The 24155-nt window shown below is 48.4% G+C and overlaps 1 protein-coding gene across 2 annotated transcripts in view; it reads left to right on the top strand.

The window, feature by feature from the left end:
• The window catches only part of PLCH2 (phospholipase C eta 2), a 310229-nt gene extending 286204 nt beyond the window's left edge, over positions 1–24025 (top strand). Inside the window, exons 22-23 of one of the 2 annotated variants that reach the window (XM_053280835.1) lie at positions 7982–9050; positions 12864–24025. In XM_053280835.1, coding sequence (XP_053136810.1) covers positions 7982–9050; positions 12864–14551 — 2757 coding nt within the window. In that variant the 3' untranslated portion in view covers positions 14552–24025. The remainder of the gene's footprint in view (positions 1–7981; positions 9051–12863) is intronic. The other variant, XM_053280834.1, reaches the window with a different exon arrangement.
• Positions 24026–24155: the final 130 nt, after the last annotated feature.

The following is a 24155-nucleotide window of genomic DNA, read 5'->3' as shown; positions in this document are numbered from 1 at the left end:
TCATGTCCTCAAATCTATTACCTACCCCTTGTTGGGTCTCATTACCATTTCTGCCTCCTCTAACGTTGCTGGAGTCAATATGCTAATGCCTGGGTTTTTCTTCTCTGATAATGAAAGCCACGAGTGTTTGCTGGTGAATATTAAACAAAATGCCATCTGCACGTCCATTTCCTCTTGTCTGAAAAGTTGCCTCCCCTGATGTAATAGTTTTGATGGGACTCTAAAACTCTTAAGTTGCTGCATTTACCTGAATCCAAATCTAGGGTTTCTTCCCCCCCAGGATCTTTGGTGTTAGAAACTGGGAGGCCGCCTTAAATTCAGGGTCCTCTTTCTTGAGTAAATAGTATAACCCGTAGTTAAGCCATATTTTAAAAGGGAGTCATCTTAAATTCAGGGTCCTCTTTCTTGAGTAAATAGTATAACCCGTAGTTAAGCCATATTTTAAAAGGGGGTCATCTTAAATTCAGGGTCCTCTTTCTTGAGTAAATAGTATAACCTGTATTTAAGCCATATTTTAAAGGGGGGTTGTCTTAAATTCAGGGTCCTCTTTCTTGAGTAAATAGTATAACCTGTATTTAAGCCATATTTCAAAAGGGGTCATCTTAAATTCAGGGTCCTCTTTCTTGAGTAAATTGTACAACCTGTATTTAAGCCATATTTTAAAAGGGGGTCGTCTTAAATTCAGGATCCTCTTTCTTGAGTAAATTGTACAACCTGTATTTAAGCCATATTTTAAAAGGGGGTCATCTTAAATTCAGGGTCCTCTTTCTTGAGTAAATAGTATAACCTGTATTTAAGCCATATTTTAAAGGGGGGTCATCTTAAATTCAGGGTCATCTTCTATTCAGGTAAATCCAATATAAAGAGTTGTATCCCATGAGCTTCTGACAAAGGAGGCAGGTCTGGCCACACAAAGGAGGAAGAGGGGCTATTTCGGGGGTGAAACCTCCTGGCATTCCCGGAGGGGCGGGGCGGGGCAGCTCAAAGTATCCAGTTCCCTTTCAAAACTGACCCCTAAGGGTCAGGTTGTAAGTTACAAGTCTTGAAAGTGGCACCGGAGCAGGGAGGAGGGAAGGTTCCCAGCAGCCTCCTCCCTGTGTGTCTTGCCAACTTTGCAAGGAGAGGCACCCTTTGTAGAGGTTTGGGGGGACAGAGCAGTCCATGAGAGCGGCACCAGCAGTGCTGGCAGAGGGCCCTTTGCCACCCCAACATTCTGCCACCTGAGTCAACCCGCCTCACCTTGCCTCATGGAAGGACCGCCTCCCTGCATTCCTTTTCATGACAGCGGGTTGGCTGCTGCCCTTCCCCCCCCCCCCCAGGATGCTCCAGGAGCAAACTGTGCCGCAGCGCAACTCCTGTGGCATTTTGAGGAAGAAAGTTGGGAGAGCATCAGTCAGTATTCCCCCCCTCCTTCCCCAAAACCCCCTTTTTTGCTGCCTCGAACCAGACAAGGAAATAAGATGGGCCATATCAGGGCAGCATGAACGAACGAACAAAGCTCCCTTGTCCTGAGTCAGAGCATTGGTCCGTCTAGTCCAGGACTGCCTACTCTGGCTGGCAGGTGCTCTCCAAAGAACTGCTGCTTCTCCTGCCTGTTTCCCACACAGTCCTTTTTCCTGCCCTCCTAGAAAGTGGGCTGCATGACTGATGAAAAGGGGAGTGGTCAGTGAAAGAAGGGAGAAAAGTGGGAGAAGCGGTCTCCTGCCTTCGTCTCTGAACAAAGATACTCCCAGAAGTCTGTCGCATAGATATATGTGCTCCCCCACACTCCCCTATAGAGGTCTTCGCCTACTTTCCCAATTGTGCATCCGTATCATATTTATTACATTTCTCTGCCGTCACACACAAATCTCCCATGGTAGTTTGCCAAAAAAAAAAAAAAAAGCAATAAAACCACCATAAGAAACCAGGCACTAAGAGAGTTTTAAAAAATTAAAATGACAATAAAGCCAACTGGTTGGAGGTTTGCTTAGATAAATGAGGCTTGAGCAGTGTTCCCGGTAACAGGGATTCCCAGATGTTGTTGACTACAACTCCCATCATCCCCAAGCAAAGGCCATGCCAGCAAAGACTACAACTCCCAACCCCCCCGCCCCCAAACAGAGGTCATTCTGCCATTTTACTCTCTTGCATAATTCTGCTTCTGGTGGGTTTGGGACGTGCACAAGACATCTCCCTCGACATCTCTGGTTCCCCAGTGGCATTTGGGGCGTTTGTCCGTGTATTTTCAGGCACAGCTTTGTATCAGGACTAGAAACTTGAATTCTTGTTTTGTTTTGTTTTGTTAAAATGGCTGACATGATGACAAAAGTGACTCAAAGTTAGGCATTACCGAACTGGTCCTTTTGATTTCAAAGGGACCACTTTGAGTAATTTTGCCCAGCCAACGATTCTGAAGAAGCTGAATTCTCCATCTAGTATGACATCCAGGCAGTTGATCAGGGGGTGGTGAAGGTGACCTCCAAGGGTCCCTTGCAACTTGAAAGTTCTACAACTCTTTGCCTTTTCTGTTCTCCCATGGACTTACCGCTCGGATTACCTATCCTGTCTAATTAACTGTCTGACTTTGACTCTCTTTCCGAAACTGCTCTGCTGCTCGTCGTTCTGTCACTCTCTCTCGTATCCTATGCGTGTATCGTCCAATTTCCCATGTGTCGTTTCTTTCCCGCCCCTCCCCAGATGTGCAGAATATCTCTTGCAGACTCTCCTCTGCTTGTTGGTCCGTGCCTCACTTTCTGCCTTTACTCTGTCTGTTTGTGATTTCAGTGGATTTCTCTGTGTCAAAAACCGTCTCCTTTTAGAAGCAGAGCAAATGTAGACGCCTTGAAGGTACCCCCCCTCCTCCTGACTCAGGAAGGTGTCGTGCACTCCGTAGTGACACACGCTTGCATGCTTCTAACCGAGAACCCCATTAACATTCGTTGTCTTTTCCTTGATTTAGCTTTATGTTTTTCTCCTCCTGAAATTAAAAAAAAAAAATTTATTCCACTCATAACATGGATTGCCACATTTCCTGGAACGTATGCCGGGCCATTGAACGACCAGAGAGCTCTGCATTTACGAAGCAGATCCAGGATAACTCCATAAAATCCTCTGCCCCCCATTCTGCTGTCCATGGCTTCCCGTAACCCCACTATCGGCACCATCTGATAATTCTGGAAGTGGAAGAAACAGTTGTTCTGCTCGAAACCCGAGTTCTGCTCGAAACCATTCTAAACCTATTAGGCCTACTATGTTTAAGGACATTTGACTGAAAAAAAGGCAGTTGCTTTAAATGCCCACGTGGCGATCCAAACGCCCCGCTGCCGTTCTGTATGTGCTGGCAAGAAATATACTGGATCTCCTTCTAAATGCCTCCTTTCTTTTCTTCCAACCAAATTTGCACTGGATTTGGGATCTTGAATCACCCATTTTTGATTCAAGCGTCAATAGCTAGTCTCACGGGGATGCATCCAATACCGTAGACGGATTTGATTGCTCACTGTAGAATTACCACCGGGAGAGTCTTCACTGCACTTCACCCCCATCTCATCAGTGGGATTCTTTTCTTTCTTTGGGGGTGGGGTGGTATGGTGGAAATGGTTGTTTATGTGTGTATGTGTTCAGAGATTTCCCTCCGAATTTTGCAAATATTTTAATACCTGGGGGGCATGGAAGCCAACTGCCGTTTTCATGGTCAGAATATGCATTGCTAGCTTGAGTCAGCATTCCAGAAATGTAGTATTTGGACTTATCTCTCACCATGCACTGAGTAAAAGATTCCCTCGTGGGAATAAGTTTGAATCTTCCTTTGAACCCCTTTGAACCCCCTTGAATGCAATCTGCCTACAAGCATGGGTTGCAGAGGGATCCAGGGAGAGTCGTGTGAATATTTGGAAGGAAATGAATCAGTGGGGCAGGTCCGGGGAGAACCCTTGAGCTCAAGGTCCTCCTAACAATGAATCTTTCAACTAGGAATGTGCATGACATCGGCTTGAATCAATTCGAATTCGCCCAAAGTCGAATCAAATTCGGTCAAATTGATTCAAACGAATCTCCACTCTGTTTAATGACTGTGAACCTGAATCCGTCTGAGCTAATTTCATGCACATCCCTGCTTTCAATTCCCTCCTTTTTATACGCATGAGAATGCAGCGAAACCTGCGTTCAAAGTTCATCTCCCTCATTCCTGTCCGAGATCTCGAAGTATTAGTTCCATTGTGTTGCCCACTCCATTCCAAACCAAATGCGGATGGCTGATCCACAGTATTACTCATACATTGAACAACTTTTTTCTCGTTGGTGTCTGATGGCAATCTGTTTCCCAGCAGCCAAAGCAGCAGGAGCTAAGCCCCTGCTGTCTTCCGCTCAAAACAATTCCTTACGTAGAGACCCTCAGCATGGCAGACACACAATTGTAGGAAGCTTCAAGTAAAGCCATCCATTCTGACTATTAAATAACCAGTTGGCAAGTGCATATAAAACGGTGATAGGGCTGTCAATATTTTTTGCTGGGCTATATACAGAAGACACAGCGACTCAGAGACAGTAGGGGAAACCCATTGCGTTCCACACTTCACACAATCTTTCTTTTGCCTCTGGTCAAATAGGTTTTGCAGGTTTTGGAAGCACCACCGGAAAAAAACCTCCATTACCTGTTTGACTGGAGACCACCTAGTGGGCCAGGAAAAATGAAATGAACCCTTGTTCATGGTGGCGATGATGGTTCCATCAAATCTCCTTTGAGTACCTGGACAATCTGTGACGCTTAGTTTCACCAAATTCTAAACGTTAGGGGAGTTGGATTGGTGGGGGAAGGATTACCCGTGAATAATGTGCAATAGATTTAACTTTTCCTGCTCATAATACCCTCAATGCTTGCCTTCCATGAGCCAGCTGGGTTGGTTGATATCATAAGGGGGGACAAATGCTCATTCGGATTTCCGACGCGGTCTGCACCCCGTATCGGAAAAGAGGTGGAAAGAGGTGGAAAAGAGGTGATAGCATTGCAAGACTTTCAGCTTTTGATATGTTCTCATGCTTTGGTTGTCCCAAACATCAGGTCTGTTGTGGCCAGATGTGCAGGGGTGTGCTAAAAGCTTGGATAAGTTTCAAAAACACAAAAACTACTATTAGATTTTATCAGTGTTGTCAGAGGAATGGAATGAAAATGGGCAAAGCTGTCTTTCAGAGATGACTCCATCGAGAGAGGACAGCCATTTGTTGATGCTAATCCCCCCACTAATTGAGCAAAGAGGCACCTTTTAAAAGTGGTGGTTCTCTTTATATAACGGGGGGAGCAACTGGACCTATCCATCCCCAGCACAGCATCTCTCCCTCCAGTGGCTGTTGCTCGTGTCTGTCTTATGTTTCTTTTTTTAGATTGTGAGCCCTTCTTTCTTTAGACAGGGAACCTTCTTTCTTTCTTTCTTCCTTCCTTCCTTCCTTCCTTCCTTCCTTCCTTCCTTCCTTCCTTCCTTCCTTCCTTCCTTCCTTCCTTCCTTCTTTCTTTCTTTCTTTCTTTCTTTCTTTCTTTCTTTCTTTCTTTCTCACTTTGGGAACTTCTGTTGGAAAATGGTATATAAATTGTCCTATTCGTATTTGTATAATGCTGACCCTAACCCTTTCCTCTGTGCAAAAATTGCCTGCAATCCCACCCTAACTGTTTGCGGGGTGGGGATAAAGAAAAAGGTAAGAACACACCGCAAGGTGTCAGTGTGACAATGCTATCACCTCTTGCCAAAAGTCCCTATGAGCGCCTGTCCCCTGAGATGGTACCGATGCCAACATCTGTGGGCCTGGCTCATGGACTAATGTGCATGGTGGAGGGGAAATGGGGCCACTCCCTTGACCCCATAGTACTGGCCGTTCCAACTCCCGGTTTCTGAAATTCACTGCAACTGACATTGACTGCCATGTCTGAAAGAGGAGACCATGAGGCTGTTCTCAGGTGCAGCCTGACTCAGGCTGGGTGTTAGAACCGCTCGGATCGGGCCCGATCCTGGCAGGGCAGCGCCGCCTAGCCCGGCCGTTAGCCAAGGTTAAGGGAGTGAGCGCCCCCTTAATCCTGACTTGCTGCTCGCGTGCGAGCTTGGTCTGCTTCCAGCCTGGCCACACACAGAGACAGGCTCCTAGAGTGCCTAGCTCCTGGAGGAATCCCCCAAAGCACGACACTAAGTATGTGGTGCATTGTGGGATTCCCCGAAGCCAGGACGCATCGTTGTCCCGGCTCCCCGAACAGGGATCATGTGGGAGCATGGATGGCGTTCCCACCAACGTTCTGAACATCATCTGGAGGGAAGGTGAGTGAAACAAAGCCTCCCCCTGGTTGGGTCAATGACCTCTTTATGCGTAGGTTCCCCATTCTATAAGGAATCCCACACCACTGGGATTTCCAGCCACAGCTGTGCACACATTGGTGTCCATTGGAGGAGAGCTGGCTTTGTGGCAGCAAGCATGACTTGTCCCTCTAGCTAAGCAGGGTCCACCCTGGTTGCATTTGAATGGGAGACTAGAAGTGTGAGCACTGGAAGATATTTCCCTTAGGGGATGGAGCTGCTCTGGGAAGAGCAGGAGGTTCCAAGTTCCTTCTCTGGCTTCTGCAAGATAGGAGTGAGAGAGACTCCTGCCTGCAACCTTGGAGAAGCCGCTGCCAGTCTCTGTAGACAATACTGAGCTAGATAGACCGATGGTCTGACTCAGTATACAGCAGCTTCCTCTGTTCCTATGTCCCCTTTCAGAGCTGCCAGCAGATGTGCAGAAGCTGGGCCTGGTGATGCCTGGGGGTGTATGTCAATTTTGGCATGGGAACTGGTGGCCCTGATCCCCCATGCCTAAAAAGAGTCCATGCAACTGTGTTCAGTGGGACCCAGTTTATTGCAATGGGAACTGCTTTATTCACTAACACAAAGGTTGTGTGGTATATCTGGGACAACTCCAAGGCTTTCCCAGATTTCATCACATGATGCCACTAGAAAAGGACTGCACAATTTTGGCCCTCCCAGCTATTGGACTGCAGCACCCATCATCCACAGCCACAGCGGGCAGTTGTCAGGCATGATGGGAGTTTGTTTGTTTGACATATTTGTATACCGCCCAAAACTTACAAAACTCTGGGTGGGTTACAATAAAATAAGATGTCCACCATCAGCAGGAGGGCCAAACTTTAGAATTCTCTTCGAAATTTCAGTCTTTAGGAAATCCATGAAACCCACATGAAAAATATCTTTTATCTTACTGGAACATTTTCAGCTTCTCTTGAAATTCTTTGGAGGCGTTGCCTAAAGAAGGACCTCTGCCTTCACTCTCAGTTTTGCTTTGGCTGAAATTTCGGCAACCATCTCTAGTCCGAACGAAACTTTCTGACGAATGGTGGTTTTCCTTGAACGAGCATATTTATTTTTTAATACATGGATTTGTTTCATGAAAGAACCCCCCCAAAAAACTTTTCTGATGCTCTTAATGTTTTGGTTTTTTTTAAAAAAATAATTAGTTTGTGTGTTGCAAATACCTGCTTTTTCATTACCGAAGTAATGAAATACACAGTTTGTTTTAAGAGTCTGGGAAGCAAGCTTTGGGACATAGTTTACATTCATCGTATTCCCATAAAATGCTTTGGGCAATGGTGGGTGGGACCTAAAGAAGCACACTCTTCTCCGATTGGCCCACCCGGGTCCTAGTAAGCTAGCGATATCATCAGTAGGAGAGGATGGGACGTGATTTGTAGCGCAACATGCATCAGACCAGGCCACAGGTGTCATCAGCGAGTGGGAAGGAAAGGGCTACAAAATATTCGCAGAAGGTCACCAGTGTGAAATCTTGAAACAAACCATTCCTCATCCCTTCCTCTTCCTCGTGTCTTCCAGTCCAACCTGGACAGGCAATGTGCCCCCCCCCCGCCCCCGGCTAATCTCTCCCCTACCTCGCCGACATTGTGTAGATCTCCTCGCTGGGGGAAGCCACGTACATCTTCCGTTACGAGGGTTCTCTTTTTCTTTTCCAGGCCAAGCAACCTCTGGGCTTAAAAGGTCTCTTTCTCAGAAATCCAAAGCAGGCCTCTCTAGACAGTCATGCTGCTGGCCAACTCAACCGCAAACACTCCTTTAGCAGCCACCTCTTACGGCGGACAGCCAGCGCGCCCACCAAGAGCCAGAAGAAGACGAAGAAGGGCTTCCCCGAGATCGCCATCGACACCAAAGACAACAGCTCGGAAGGGGCGAGCGAGGACCACGCACTGGAAGACTCCTCCCACCCTCGTTTCGACCAAGAGCCGGGGTGCGCATCCCCGGCGCCTTCTCTCCGAGACGGCGCCCTCCGGGAGGCTTCAGGCAAGGGGGTGAAAGGTAAGGCCCACAGTGTTGGCAAGGGTAAAAGCAGCCCAAGCCGAGTGGACAGGGACGCCGCCTTCAGCGAGCCCATCCGGAGGTCCCACCGGGTCCGTCTCCAGGAGCCGCCCGACGAGAAGCCGAGCGTCTTTGCCCGCTGCACCATCAACGGATCGGGTAGGGTTGGCATGGCCACCAACTGCATGAAGTGCATGCTCGGCTCCAACGAGAGCCCCGATCTGGAGTGCAAGTGGAGCGACCACGCAGCCACCGGGCCCGCCGCCGAGGACAGCCCGCCCTGCAATCCGTACAGCAGCCTGGCGGGCGACGGGGAGAAGTTAGAGCTCAGGAATTGGGGGATCCGAGAGCAGCCGCGGCCGCAGTCGGACCGGCCCTTTGGCGGCGGCTACGGGGCCGCCGAGAGCCTGCCCAGGACCTGCCAGCCCTTTGGGGCCTCAGGGAAGAAAAACAGTGACCCTAAAAGCCACGGGGCGAAAGGTCACTCCCGGCAGCGGTGGCAAGCTCAGCCCGGCGGCAAATACGGGAGCACGGTCAACTTGGTGGCGGCCAGCAATGGCTCCGTCTCCTCCGACTCCAGCAGCCTGGAGAGCCTCGCGAGCCCCGAATTCCCCAAACGCTGCTCCGAGAGCTCCCGGAAGCAGGCAGGCACCCTTCAGAGGGAAATGAATGCCTTGTTTGCGGAAAAAATGGAGGAAATTCGCAGTAAATCCCCTATATTCTTTACTGGTAAGACCAGATCCTCTTCATCCCACCGCCTGCCGTAGCTTGTGCCAGCGTCTCCGTTTGCCCTTAGAAGTCAACGCATTCCTTTTTTAAAAATGTAGTTTGTTTTATTTTTCCCATTATTGCTTTGCGTTAGTGAAAGAAAAGACATTTATTCATAAGTGTGCTTCTGTCCGGGGTTGTGTCCGGTCTTAGATGAGCGTTCCTCCTGTGCCCCAGCCGTCTCCATTAGCAAACCCTCCTGTAGATTTCTGTGACTTGTCTGTATCCGTTTGTGGGTCTTATAAGCATGTCGCACGTGCAACAGAGCTTCTCTCCCCCCATCCTCCCTGCTAATGTATTTCTTCTCTGTTTTGGCCTTCCCTGAATTAACTGGATTTTTTTCCTCTGTTCTATCCTATTCCACATGCATTCTCTTGTCTGTGTAGTTAAGAACTGAAAGGATGAGCAAATCACAGGTAACTGTTGAGGTTTATCTTGCCTGCTTTCCCCTCATTTCTTCATGATAGCTCATAATTCTCTATGGTTGTCTCCAACTTCTGGACTCATTGCTTGATATACTCCATGCATGCTTTTGATTTGGGGAGTGGGGGTTAAGCCTTTTTCTTCTTTTGCATCTGAAGTTGTGCTGTGTAAGAGATGTGTATCTCTCCCCCACCCCAGGCATTAACAGCTCAAAAATATTACTGCACCAGCTTGTTTTTCTGTAGCATGCCGTGTGTGTGTGTGTGTGCGCGCGCGCGTGTGTGTGTGTGTGAGAGAGAGAGAGAGAATCTTCGGTTTATGTGAGGTTTTGGAGATAGGGGACAGTAACATTTGATAGCGATGTGCGAAACATTTCAGGTACAGAACAACCTGTACCCGAAACTGCCCATTTCGGGTGATTCGTTGCCAAAACAAATCACCCTTTTGCCCTCCTGAAATGTTTTGGAGCCGAAACGAATCACCCCCGTTTCGGCTCCGAATTATTTGGAGTTTTGGCCCTCCATTTTGTGGCCGATAAAGTGCTTCTTCTTCCTCCTCCATTTCCAGTTCTGACGTCTACTTGAATTTCTCGTCTTTTTGCCTCCCATTGACTTCAATGCAAAAAGGTCCGATCTGACGTCCACTTGAATTTCGGGTCCCAGGGCCAAAAGAGTGGGGTGGGGTGGTAGTGCCTAATGGGTGGAGGCTACCACCCAAATTACAGAGGGATTGGGCAAAGGGCTGGTTTTTGGTGATTTGTTGAAGTGTTAGTGTCTTTGGGGCAGATTTGGGGCATAAAGTGGGATCTGGGGTGGAAGAGTGGGGCGGGGTGGTAGTGCCTAATGGGTGGAGGCTACCACCCAAATTGCAGAGAGATTGGGCAAAGGGCTGGTTTTTGGTGATTTGTTGAAGTTTACGCATCTTTAAGATTTTTCTCCATAGGGAATCATGTGGGTTTCAGCAGCCCCATAACTGCACTTGGGGGGTACTGGGGTGGCCCAGAGTGAGTGGTGGTGTAGTGGTGCCAGCCACCCCCATGGGTTTCTAAGTTCTGAGTGTAGATTCTTTGGTAGCAAATGAGATTTTCAATACAAACCATGAATCCACTCTCATTTGCTACCAAAGAATCTACACTCAGAACACCTCAGAAACAACAGAACCCTGTACCCCATGGGTTAGAAACCCATGGGAGTGGTTGGCTCCCAATGTGCACTACACCACCACTCGCTCTGGGCCACCCCAGCACCCCCCAAGTGCAGTTATGGGGCTGCTGAAACCTCCATTATACCTTAGGAGGAAAAACCTTAAAGGGTTAGGGTTAGGGCTTCAACAAGGCTTCAACTTCAACAAATCACCAAAAATCAGCCCTCTGCCCAAATCCTTTGAAAAGATTCTGGTAGCTTCATTGCCCCCTTTGGGCACTACCACCAACCCCACACTGCTCTAGGCCACCCCTTTCCCCCCAACGTGAAACGATGCACCTCCATTATACCTTATGGGGGGAAACTCATGCTCGCTACCACAAGACCAGCTCCTGCCTGAAAAACTTTCAGCTTTCAGTGTGTTCTCGTGTTTTGATTGCCGTGACCGTGAGGCCTGCAGGGGCCAAATTTACAGTGGTGTTGTAAAAGAGAGCCAGCATAGCGTAATGGTTAGAGTGTTGGACTAGGATTAGCAAGACCCGAGTTCAAATCCCCATTCAACCATAAAACTCACAGGATGACTCTGGGCCAGCCATGTATCTCTCAGCCTAACCTACTTCACAGGGTTGTTGTACAGATAAAAATAAGCACGTACACCACTCTGAGCTCCTCGGAGGAAGAGCGGGATATACATGTAAAAATGAAATAAATAAATAAAGTTTTTAAAAGAGCTGCTGGCAGCCAGTGTAGACAGTACTGAGCAAGAGGGGCCAAGGACTGGACTCAGAAAGCAGCTGCATGTGTGTACCACTGAGCTATCCGTGGTAGAGCACCTGTTTGTCTGGAGATGGTTCCCAGTTAAGTCCCCATCATATAAAACAGGGCTGGGGAAGACCCCCGCCTGATCCCATTGTAGACAATACAAGACTAGCTGGACCAAGGATCTGATTTGAAGGCACCTGTGTCTATTCATCAGGAGCATCCATAGCTCAGTAGCAGGACAGCTGCTTTGCATGCAGGTCTCAGCTCCCATCCCTGCCATCTCCAGCTCGAGAAGGACCAGGTTAGTAAGTGCTGAGAGAGAGAGCTCTGCCTAGAGAGGCACTGCAAGGCAGAGCAGACAAGCCCGGGCTAGAGGCACCCGCGGTCTGACCCCAGGACATGGCAGCTTCGTATGGATGCCTTCTATTCCGAGTGGGCATTTTCAACAAGTGTGTGGTCCATGAGCCGGCTGAGGTGGTCTGGTACCATATGGGTGGGGAGGGGGGCGTGCAGATGCTCATGGTGATTATTCACAAGGCGTCCGCCCCTAGAGATGGAGAAGAGGCGATCACACTGCAAGATTTTCAGCTTTCGGTGTGTTCTCATGTTCCATTGCCTTGACCACCGGGCCTACAGTGGTCAAATTTGCATGGTATTCCAAAAGTCCTTTAAAACCATTTTAAAACACAAAAGCCATTATCAGAGTTTTCGGAAGAAACATTGGCAGGAATGTCCTCCAAAGATTACCTTGTGGAAAGAAGACAGCCATTTTTCCACCATGACCATGACCCTTTCCCTCGTACAAAAATGACTGCACTTTTACCCTAATAGTTGGGAAGGAGGGGTGCTAATAACCCCTTTTTATTTACGATTTTGGCTGCTCCTTTTAAACTTCTAGCTGTACACATTCTGTTTTTATGTTTTTTATTGGATTGTTTTTATCCTGTTGCTAACCCCCCCTGGGGTCTTAGGACAAAGGGCAGTATAAAAAATAAACAAACAAACAACGCACAGCAGATTGGAAGGGCAAGAATGTTATGATCAATTTTCCATCTCGGCGGGGACGGGGGGGACGTTGCCCAAAATCACTAGGAGCATTTGTCCCCTGGGATCGTACCAAGCGCCAAAATTTGAGGGCCTATGGACCAAAACCTTTTAGAGTCTGTATCCTATGGTTACAGGCAGTGTTCCCCCTAACAGGAATTCCCAGATGTGGTTGACCACAACTCCCATAATCCCCAGCCAAAGGCCACAGCAGTTGGGGATGCTGGGAGTTATAGTCAACAACATCTGGGCATCCCTGTTAGAGAGAACACTGGTCACAGGGCTAAAAATGGAAACCTGATCATGCAAGGCTGATTAATAGAAATGAATCTATCGCTGGAAATGAATCTACCCTTTGCCCTGGTTCATATATTTCCCTCTCCTTCCTTTTTCTCTTCCCCAGATGTCCGCCAATACTCGATGCAGAGGTCAATCACGTCATTATGCAACCTGGAGACGATCAGTGAGGAGCCCTTGGTTGCCAACGAGAACCAGCCCACCAGCACTTGCTTTCCTCTCCCCGAGACCCCTGCCAGTTATCCCAAGCCAGGGAACGTGCCCCATGGCTCTCATGAAGACTGGGCGGAAGGCAACGGACTACCCAATCGGCTCAAGGGTCTTCCTCTTCCACAGTGCACCGTGGTGGCCGCGGAGGAGAAAACACGACCTGCCCCCAGCACCGCCGCCACCGCACGGATTCTGCGACAGGAGTGTCTTAGGCAAAGCACCACCAAAGATGATGATGGCTGGAAGGGGGCATACAGCAATGGGGACCAGTCCGGTTTACAAGCTCAGGACCACATTACGTTAGCCAGCCATTGGCCCTGTCCTGCCGGAAGTTGTCAGAAGCAGAGAGATGTTGCAGAGGAAGAGCAGATAGATGTTGAAAGAGCGGAGGAGGGCAGCGCCGTGTCAGGCCAGCCACGCCAGGGCCACAGGGGCCACGCCACTGCGCCAACGCCACCTTGCGGATCTCTCCAAATAACTCAAGCTGCCGGCGCCTCCATGCCTCAGGTGGTTGTGAGGAGGTCAAAGAGTGAAGGGTACAAACTTTGCGACTGTTCAGGCTCAACGAGGTATCCCGGCGGCTTCTCCCCGGCTGCGGAAGTGTACTCCGATGCCACCGTCAACGACCGCATCTGGAGCAAGTTGGACTCCGGCAGCCACAGGGACAGCATGTCTTCCTCTTCCAGCATGTCCTCCAACGATACAGTCATTGACCTTTCCTTGCCCAACCTTGCTCAGAAAAGCCTTCCTGACCTCTGTGCCCGGTGTGAGAATTTTGAGGTCCTCCCCGAGCAAAGAGGCACGCGCCCCTGGTCGGCGAGCGCAGCATCCGGGCGCGACATGCCCACGGTGACCAAGAGCAAATCCAACCCAAACTTGAGGGCGAGCCAAGCGACGGAGGACGAGCTGTGCCCTCGGCCACTGGCCCGGGCTCCTGAAATGGGGTCGTCGGCCATTCCCAGAAGACACACCTGGAGCCGGCTGTACATGGAGACCCTCAAGCAGTCTTGCTTGAAGGCCCAACGCCCGGAGAAAGCCGAGACCAATCCGGCCAAATCGAAGAGCCTCGGCGACCTGACCTCCGACGACATCGCCTGCGCCTTCGAGGGCAAGTACCGGAGCATCAGCCGCGGCTTCGTCACCCGCTCCATGAGAGAGCAGCGCCGCCAGGCGGCCGCCAGGTTCTCGGCGAAGCCCCCGGACAAGCTCACCGAACGCTTGCGGAAGCTGACCACCTTTCAGCAGGAGGACGACATCACTTCCCCCACCAGCCTCGAGCCAATTGAGTCGGAGGAGGAGGAGGAAGGGGCGGGCCTCCTCCGAAGGTCCTCCTCGCGCAGCCAGAGCCGGGTGCGCTACATCGCCAACCGGGCCCGGCAGGCGCAGGAGAGGCTGAGGCTGAAAAGCTTAGAGCTGGCCCAGGGGAGTCCCATTGAGGAGAGAGGGAACCCCGAAGGGGCCTGCTGCTTCCCCAGAGGCGCCTGCATGGACGCGACGTCCCCCGGCCTGTTTACACCCCCACCCAAGACCCACGCGGACTTGAACCACCGTGATGCCCAGGTCGTCTTTATGTTCAAACTCTAACCCTGGGAAGGGCTCCACGAGGTTGATGTTTACATGCCTGCCAGAGCAAAACCAACAGAACATTTTTTTTTTAAATAACAAAAACAAAACGCACACCGTGCAAGAAAGCCCTTGTTTCTAGCTATTCCAAGATCCTCCTTCCTCCTCCTTCCAGCCTCCCAAAGATGTGTGTATGTGTGTGTGTGTGTGTGTGTGTGTGTGTGTGTGTGTGTGTGTGTGTGGTCTGTAGCATTCAATGTGGGAAGGGGGTACCTCGAATAGTCATAAGGGGGAACAGATCCTGGCAATACCCCCCGACGATCCCTAGGAAGCATGTCCACATTTGTGAATGGTGATTCTCTCCTCTTCTTTGCGGCCCCGTCTTTCTTGGGTGACCCTCTTGGTATGACAGAGTCCTCCACACACGACCGAGTTCACACTGCCACTTTCGGACGGCATCAGGTACTGCCTTAACCTTCCCGCATGCACCTGCTTTGCATGCCGAAGGTCCCAGGTTCATTCCCTGGCAGCATCTCCTGGTCAAGTTGGAAAAGAGTCACGATTGAAATCCTGGAGAGCTGCTGCCAGTCAGTGTAGACAATACTGAGCTAGCTGGACCGAGGGTCTGACTCAGTAAACAGCAGTTCTTAAAAGGAGGGCATTGGCTCCCCCTTTTCAAACAGGGGCTCCCCAGTTTTTAAAAAGGGGTCATGACTCATTGGTAAATGCATGCTCTGCTTACAAAAGGTTCCGTTTTCGGCATCTCCAGGTAGGGCTGGGAAAGGCCAGTGTTTGAGACCCCGGAGAGCTGCTGCCAATCAGTGCTAGACAATACTGAGCTAGATGGACCAAGGGTCTGACTCAGTAGAAGGCAGCTTCTTATTTTCATATGTATGTTCCTATGAACATTTTGCCAAGATGAGTGGGTGATGTCCCCCATCCCCAACCCAAATGTCGGCACTTATGGTCCGGTCCATGTGAATATAATTTAGAGATTTATCCTGTCCCTAACCCTTTCCCAAATCTGGCTTTCTTTTTATGCCATCTTAAATCTGTCTCAGTCACATGTAAAGTGGGTGGCGGGTATCCAATTCTTAGCGAGGGCGAGTGGGTGAGGAAAGCTAAATTCTCCTCTGCTGCTTGCTTACCTCCCCTAGCTTCCACCACCCCAAGAATTTTGCTCTCTGCCAAGCTGCCAACTTGACTGGAGGAGAAAGGGGCCTTTGGGCAATTCTAATGGTAACGGAATCAGGCATGTTACCACTTCTCCCATGGCTGTACCCATAAGCAAATTTTCAAGTTGATATTGTCAAGAGAACATCTTCTACTTTAAGGCTCTATTTTTGCAAATCCTTTCAATATTATTGTGTATGAATGGTGCAAAATACAGCAGTAACAGAATCAGAATTTTGGACATCATTTCTGATTCCGTTACTGCTGTATTTTGCACATTTCAGATGCTATCCATATTATTTAAGGGTATTGCAAAAATACAATCTTAACACGGGAGCTGTTCTCTTGCCAGTGGTGGTACAGAATATCAACTTGAAAATTTGCTTATGGTAAACGTTATTGAAAAAGTGGCAACTTGCCTGATTCCATGACCCTCCGAATTGTTTCTTTGGGTGAGGGAACAGCCAGCAAAGATAGTAACCTACAGGCACAGGGAAGGAGTTAGCACATCATCCACACAGCCCGTTTAGTCTAAAATGTGGATTCTCCCACAGCAACTTTGTATTTGTCCTGCATTTTAAAGGAAGAGGCCTGCTACCGTCTTAATTTGGCCCTCAGTTTTGTCCTGGCGGTTCCGGCTTCAGTTGTGACCCCTACTCCCAGAGCTTTCCGTCCACACTCTTTGCCAAGCGGACTTGCAGGCTGTTATTTCAGAGCCATGCAGACTCACACCAGAAGACACTCTCAACTCTGCAACTGATAGAGGCAGTCAAAACTCTTTTCTCCTGTGATCGTTTTATCCAATGGTTCAGTGAAGGGAGAGGTCCTGCCATTTGACAAGCAATTTTGAGCCCCTATTAAAAAATTCCCATTTCTCTCCATCCATTTTCCTTTTTCTGTTCATCAATTCCTCCTTCCCTCTTTCCATCAATCCATTTTTTCTCCCTCAATTTTTTCCATCTATTTTTCTTCTTCTCTACATCAATGAGATTATTTGTTTAGCCAGCCATAACAAAAAGATATTAGATTCCTTTTTCCTTTTTCCTTGTTTTCTTTTATTTTTTTTTTCCTTTTCCATTTTTCCTTTTCCTTCCAGTAAGGGGTTGGGGCAGCCAATAAAAGAGGCACCCGACGTTTCTCTTTCTCTTGGTTTAGCTCCATAACTCCTGAAAACATTATTTCCCAGAAATAAGGAGTAAAACAAAACCATTCTGTGATACTTTAAAGAGTCAGCTGTACATAGCACTTGCGGAATGACTTTCCCCTGTTGGTTTCTTGTTTATTTTGCACTGCCACGCAAAATCCATTTAAAAAAAGAAATTATATTTAAAACAAATTAGACATTAACTCTGTTTAGAGTTAAACAGAATAACCTTTTAAAACACTATTTGTTTTTCTTTTCTTTTTCATAATTATCATTTATTATAATGGATGTATATTTTATTGGGGAAGAAAATGGGGAGGGAGAATGTTTATGAAGATGCATTTAAAAAAAAAATATGAAAACTTACTTTAATTTTTGGCCCTTGTGGTATGGGGCTGGGCGGGGCGGGGGGACTGAGGGCTTTTTTTTTTTTTTTTTTTTTTTGGTGGGTTGGTTTGTAACATTTCTCTCAGTATATTGCAAATAATTTAAAATTTATTTGTAAAACTATCGGACGCTACACAAAATAAAGATTATTTAACCTATTCGCCTCTGGATCCACAGAATAAAGATTTGATTCTTTGGGCCCCCCCCCCCTTGAAACCGATTCCTTCTTTCCTGAACTTAAGCTCTGTTAATTGGGCCAAGAGGCACCATTTTGAGAGGGGTCCCTCTTCTGATCAGCAGCTGTCCTTATGCAGTTCTGCATCCTTCCCAGTGGCTGTTGCTGGGGTCTGCCTTGCCTTCTGAAGACCGTGGGCCCTTTGGGGGCAGAGAAGCGGGTTTAGGATCTCTTGTGGCACACAGTTTGGGAATCACTCCTGCAAATGGCCCAAGGAGCTCTTCTTAAAGTGCGGCCTCTCGTAGGAAGGGGAGAGCAACTATCCCTATTCAACCCAGCTCAGCGTCCCTCCCAGTGCAGGCTCTCTTAGGAAGGGGAGAGCAACTATCCCTATTCAACCCAGCTCAGCGTCCCTCCCAGTGGCTGTTGCTGCGGTCTCCCTTATATCTCTTTTTAGATTGTGAACCCTTGGGCGTCCTCCTGTGGCCCATGGTTTGAGAATTATCCCTGCCAGCTGGGCGCAAAGAGGCACCTTTTTAAAGATGGCGGCCTTCTTCTACTGAGTATAGCATCTCAGTATAGCATCCCCCCAGTCGCTCTGGCTGGGGTCTCTCTTGGTTGTCTTTTTCAACCCGTCTTTGGGCCAGGGAGCCATCTTCTCGTTCCTCTTGCTCCATAAACTGCCTTGAGAATGTGTGGTTGGTGAGAAGTGCTATATCAGTATATTAAATAATAATATCCATTGATAATCCGAAACTCATCTGTGCAGGGACGTTCTCCTGCAAAGTCCATTGAAATGAAAGGAGCACCATGAGAGCGGTGCATTTCAGTGAGGTCCCAGAGAACTTCCTGGGGAAGGTCTCTGGACGGGCTCAGCCATGGAATCACCGTATCGGAATCAGAACCTCTTGATTAAGTGTTCTTATTCGTTAACCCCCATTAGAGTGACACTTCTATTAGTTAACCCCTGCTAAGTGAACAAAGAGACGCCTTTTTAAATGGTGGTCCTCTTATATTTAACTGGGGGAGAGCAACTGGTCCTATCCGTCCCCAGCACATCATCCTTCCAGTGGCTGTTGCTGGTATCTACCTTATGTTCCTTTTTTAGATTGTGAGCCCTTTGGGGACAGGGAGCCATTTTATCCATGTATTATTTAGCTTGCTATGTCAACAGTATGAAGTATATAAATATTTGTAGTTGTGACAGTAATATTCATTTATTATGCATTTTTCTTTGTAAATAGTGTTGAGAACTTTTGTTGAAAAGTGGCATATAAATTTTTGTAGGAGAAGCAGCAGCTAAGGGTGCTAGCAGATGTTACCTTAAGTATATGCTTTGCAAGCACTTGGGCTTGTTTGTTTATTTGAGGCTGAAAAGTACTTAGATTTGCACTGTGATGGGGGTATATGGAAGGCTTGAACCTTCCCTTCCTCCCCAATCATTGCAAAAGACTCCACAATATGCTCTCCAAAATTCCTATGGGAACCCTTTTGTTCTGCAATGGCAAAGAAACTAAGAACACAAGAACAGCCCTGCTGGATCAGGCCCAAGAATGCCCATCTAGTCCAGCATCCTGTTTCCCACAGTGGCCCACCAGATGCCTCTGGGAAGCCTACTAGCGAGAACTGAAGGCAGGCACTCTCTCCTGCTGTGAATCCCCTGCAACTGGTGCTTAGAGGCATCTTGCCTCTGAGGCTGGAGGTGGCCCGCAGCCACCAGACTAGTAGCCATTGGCAGACCTGTCTTCCATGAATGTACCTCAACCCCTCTTCAAGCCATATCCAGGCTGTCGGCTGTCACAACATCTTGTGGCAGAGAATTCCAACGGTTAATTATGTGCTGTGTGAAAAAAGTACTTCCATTCGTTGGTTCTGAATTTCTGGACCTTCAATTTCATGGGATGACCCCTGATTCTAGTGTTGTGAGAGAGGGAGAAAAACTCCCTCTCTGTCCACTCGCTCTGCCCCAGGCATAATCTTATACACCGCAATCATGTACCCCTGTGGTCGCTTCTTTTCCAAACTAAAGAGCCCTAGCTGCTGTAGCCTTGCCTCATAAGGAAGGTGCTCCAGGCCCCTGATCATCTGGGTTGCCCTCTTCTGCACCTTCTCCAGTTCTACAATGCCCTCCTTAAGATACAGTGATCAGAACTGTACACAATACTCCAAATGTGGCCGCACCCTAATTTTGTAAAAGAGCATTTGTGAGGCCTGTAGGTCAGCTCTGACTGCCTTCACCGTCTCTGGCATCTGCATTGAGATCTAACCACCTCTGCCAAAGGTCCATGTGAGGATGGATGCTCTGCTTATGCAGGAAGAGAGAAAGGAGATATGGCAGTGTCTTTGGAGGGTGATACGAATCCTCAGAGGTGTGGTCTAAAACTCCACGGCTTGGTACTGCTTCTAATTCTAGGGCCATTAGCCTGTGGCGGTCACCAATGCAAGAGATCGTCCATCACAAGCCAGCTCAGGAGCAGTGGCCAAGCACAGGATTATTTTTAAATATACTTACATACCATTTTTCAACAACCAAATCTCCCAGCAGGATAAATCGCAAAATAAAACAGAAGGCCGTCCCCTGCTCCAAAAGCTGTGGCAAAATTCTGCTCCCTGAGACCTCGAAGAGCTATTTTCCTGACCGAGCTTTTAAGAATGGGCTCGCTCGCTCTCTCTCTTAAAGGATCCTCCCAGCACTGAGAAAAATGCACAACTGTAAGGAAGTCAGCCCGGCGGGAAATGGCTCTCACATTGAAAGTGGGTTTAGGGTGGTGGGTGGTTTTTTTGTTTTGTTTCCTTTTTTTTTTTTGCCAAAGTGGCCCCCACTTGAAAAACAATGATGATCACTGCTCCAGATCCTGATGATACCAGCAAGATCTGTCACCATCTGCCAGAGCGATCTTTGTTGTTGTAGCCAACCCTCTTGCGTGGAGACACCAGACCCCTTTCCCCTTGTTTTGCAAAGCCCTGAACTGAAGATTTCTGACTCCTTGATGCCTGAATACACAAAGTAAACAGATTCCCCCTCTTTCCCGCTTGTGTGAATCGACGTGAAGATCCTTTCCAAGCCCGAGGGGAACATCTCTTTCCACCCTCGCCGCTTTCCAAAAATGCTTCCCACTTCTTTTTTTAACTCAGAGAATACCTTTCTCTGGACAAAGGAGCCGCAGTAACTTTTGCTACGACCCTACGATGTCCTTCAAGTCCGGGACGGATCTTGCCAAGGGGGGAAACTGAATGATGGGCCGAAATTCGTCCCATATTGTCATCAGAATAAAGCGGCTCTCATTAATATTCGAGAGGCACCAGCTCAAAGTCTGCTGCCATTTTGCACCGGCCTGAAAGACTTTGTTGGGGGGGGGGGGGCTGTCTGTCTTATACGTAAAACCAGAACACAAGATGTTGGGCTCGGAAGCAGAGGAATGACCGTCCACACAACGTCCCCATCCAAACCAAAGTTTGCTCTTCTTCGTATCCATGCACCTTGCATTCACCTGATTGACTGCTGTATACATTCCGGATTTCTTTAGGAAAAAAAAGTTTATCTTGTTGTTTTTCATAAGCACTCAAAGCAACCACCTCCAAGGGTGCATATAAAGCAGTGGGGCCCTTAGAAATATTTAGTATTCTGCTCGGCCCTCCACAGACGGAGCAGGCAGAAGGCAGGGGACCTGTAGGCGGGGTGGCGGCGGCAGCTAGGGAAGCCCTAAATGCACCCACCCCCAATTATTTTTTTCCTGCCTCCTCCTAAAGTTTTCACAAATGAATAACTTTTGAACGGCTTTATTGGAATGAAATGGAGGGCAACCAAGTTTGTTAAACGTGCCCCCTTTTTTTTTTTTTTGTGCCTGCCCCAAACAAGACCACAAGAGGTGGTCTTGTGGGAGCAAGCATGAATTGTCCCCTTTGCTAAGCAGGTTCTGCCCTGGTTTGCATTTGGATGGGAGACCACATGTGACACTGTGAGATATTCCCTTTAGGGGATGGAGCCGCTCCGGGAAGAGCATCTAGGTTCCAAGTTCCCTCCCTGGCAGCATCTCCAAGACAGGGCTGAGAGAGATTCCTGCCTGCAACCTTGGAGGAGCTGCTGCCAGTCTGTGAAGACAATACTGAACTAGATGGACCTGTGGTCTGACTCGGTATGGCAGCTTCCTATGTTCCTGTGTGTTAGGCTGGCTGTGGGCCTGGAAGGCAGCGCAAGAAACGTCCAATTTGGTTTTCCTAAAAAGAGTGAGGTTTCTGGTCCTCATGCTTGCAAAGATAGCAAATATTTTGCATTTATTTCAGGCTTCTGAGTGTTCCAGACATTTTGCAGACCTCATCTTGTCATCCACTCGACAGGGGAGAGAAGGGGGAAAGTAGGCCAAGTGAATGCTGGGGACCCGTAACTGGATCTCCAGTTTATTGGATTCTCCGTAAGAAGCAGCCACGGAGAAGTGGGTTTGGATGTGACCGGGAGAAGAGGGAGGGAAATCGGAACCAGTTCTCTTGATAAAAATGACTGTCAGCATTGCTATTTGCCCAAATGAGGAGAACGGATGTAACTTTCCCCCAAAGCTGCGTCCAGGCAGGGAGTGATTTTCATTAGGAAGCAACGTAAGGGAAAGGGTTATTTCCTCTTTCCCTGCACCATGGAACAATTTTCAAAAAATCTGGGGTTTTGAGGCATGCCAGGAGCGATCATCTGATACGCCTTGAACTGCCTGGGGGTTATTTTTTTTTAATGAAAGGCAGTATATACATTTATCTTTTAAGGAAGGAAGCAAACCTCAGCAAGGGGAAATATCTTCAGTCCTAGACAAAAGGGCCCGGGGTCCTTAGCTGTTTGCTCTCATTAGTGGACGGTTGTGAGAAATCCTGAGATGATGACGACTTCCACTGCTCACCTGGGTCTCTCTTGAGGAGGAAATGACCAGCTCTCCAAGGCAGATGGGGCACGAAGGACCTCGCACAGCAGAAAAGTGACTCTGGTCCCCCCAGAGTGCAGCCAAGGAAGACCGTGGAGCAGAGTGCAGGTATGGCAGGGGAAGGAGAATTCAATGTTGGGTATTTCACATCTTCAGGAGAAGAGAACCAGTCTTGTGGTAGCAAGCATGACTTGTCCCCTTAGCTAAGCAGGGTCCACCCTGGTTGCTTATGAATGGGAGACTAGACGTGTGAGCACTGCAAGATATTCCCCTTAGGGGATGAAGCTGCTCTGGGAAGAGCAGAAGGTTTCAAGTTCCCTCCCTGGCTTCTCCAAGATAGGGCTCAGAGAGATTCCTGCCTGCAACCTTGGAGAAGCCACTGCCAGTCTGTGAAGACAATCCTGAGCTAGATAGACCAATGGTCTGACTCAGTATATGGCAGCTTCCTATGTTCTTTCCACCTTTCCAAGATGATGACTGGATCGCTTAGCAGGGGGCCACAGCTTAGTGGGTAGGGTATCCTAAAGCTCTGAGGTGGAAAGACCTCAACCCAAGATTTCAGAAAGCCGCTGCCAGTTGAATGAGACAAACGTAGACTTCATTGATTGATTGTTTGATTGCTTGATTGTTAAATTTATATACCGCCTTTCATTAAAACAATCCCAAGGTGGTTCACACAGAAAAATTAAAACAAGACTATAAAAATACACAATTAAAATATTAAGCTAAAATATTAACACATAAATATGACTAAAAAGATTTAAAATGCAAGCATTAAAAAGCATACAGAATACAGGAAGCAATCATATAAATGAGATGAGGCCTCTCTGGGAAGAGCAGCTGCCTGCTTGCATGCATGCAGATTTAGGAATATAGGAAGCTGCTGTTTGCTGTTTGCTGAGTCAGACCCTTGGTCCATCTAGCTCAGTACTGTCTACCCAGACTGGCAGCAGTGTCTCCAAGGTTGAAGGCAGGAGTCTCTATCTGCCTTATCTTGGAGATGCCAGGGAAAGTGCTTGGAACCTTCTGCATGCATGCAAGCAGGCCTGTGCTCCTTCCAGAGAGGCCTCCTCTCCTAAGGGGAGTGCTCACACGTCTCCCATTCAAATGAAAACTAGAGTGGGCCTTGCTTAGCAAAGGGGACACGTCATGCTCACGACAACTCCCATCATCCCAGCCACAATGGCCAAAGGTTCCTTCCCGCATTCAGTCATGAGAGGCCCCCTAGCTCTGAACTGAAGCATATGCTTGAGGTGGAATGCCCCTGCTTTGGGCCGCCTCACATTCTTATCCCTCCAAAGGAGAGCCAGCGTGGTGTAGTGGTTAGAGTGCTGGACTAGGACCAGGGAGACCCGAGTTCAAATCCCCCTTCAGCCATGAGACTAGCTGGGTGACTCTGGGCCAGTCACTTCTCTCTCAGCCTCTAACCTACTTCACAGGGTTGTTGTGAGGAGATACTTAAGTTTGTAGTACACCACTCTGGGCTCCTTGGAGGAAGAGTGGGATAGAAATGTAAAAATAAATAAATAAAATTGAACTGAACGTTCTCTGTTGACTTCTTCTGGCTCTGCCCAACCTGTATTCGGTCGGGCAGAGCCTAAAGTAGTCAACAGAGAATTTTCGGCTCGAATCTGGAGGGAGACCGAATGCGGGGGACCCCGTGTGTGTGTTTCCCTTTCCCTTGTGAGCAGATGTGGAGTTGAAAGCTGTCTGGACTGCAGATTGCTTCGAAGGCGGCCTAAATTGGGCACTGAATGACTGCTCAAGCAGCCCAAGGGTGCACAATGTTCTCCCGGCCAGGAACGGAAACAACAAAACAGTTCACACAAGCCTCCTTTTGGG

The sequence above is a fragment of the Hemicordylus capensis genome, chromosome 16, assembly GCF_027244095.1.
Source record: "Hemicordylus capensis ecotype Gifberg chromosome 16, rHemCap1.1.pri, whole genome shotgun sequence".
Taxonomy (NCBI): domain Eukaryota; kingdom Metazoa; phylum Chordata; class Lepidosauria; order Squamata; family Cordylidae; genus Hemicordylus; species Hemicordylus capensis.
Note: the sequence above shows the minus strand (reverse complement) of the source record. Positions and strands in the feature narration are given on the sequence as shown.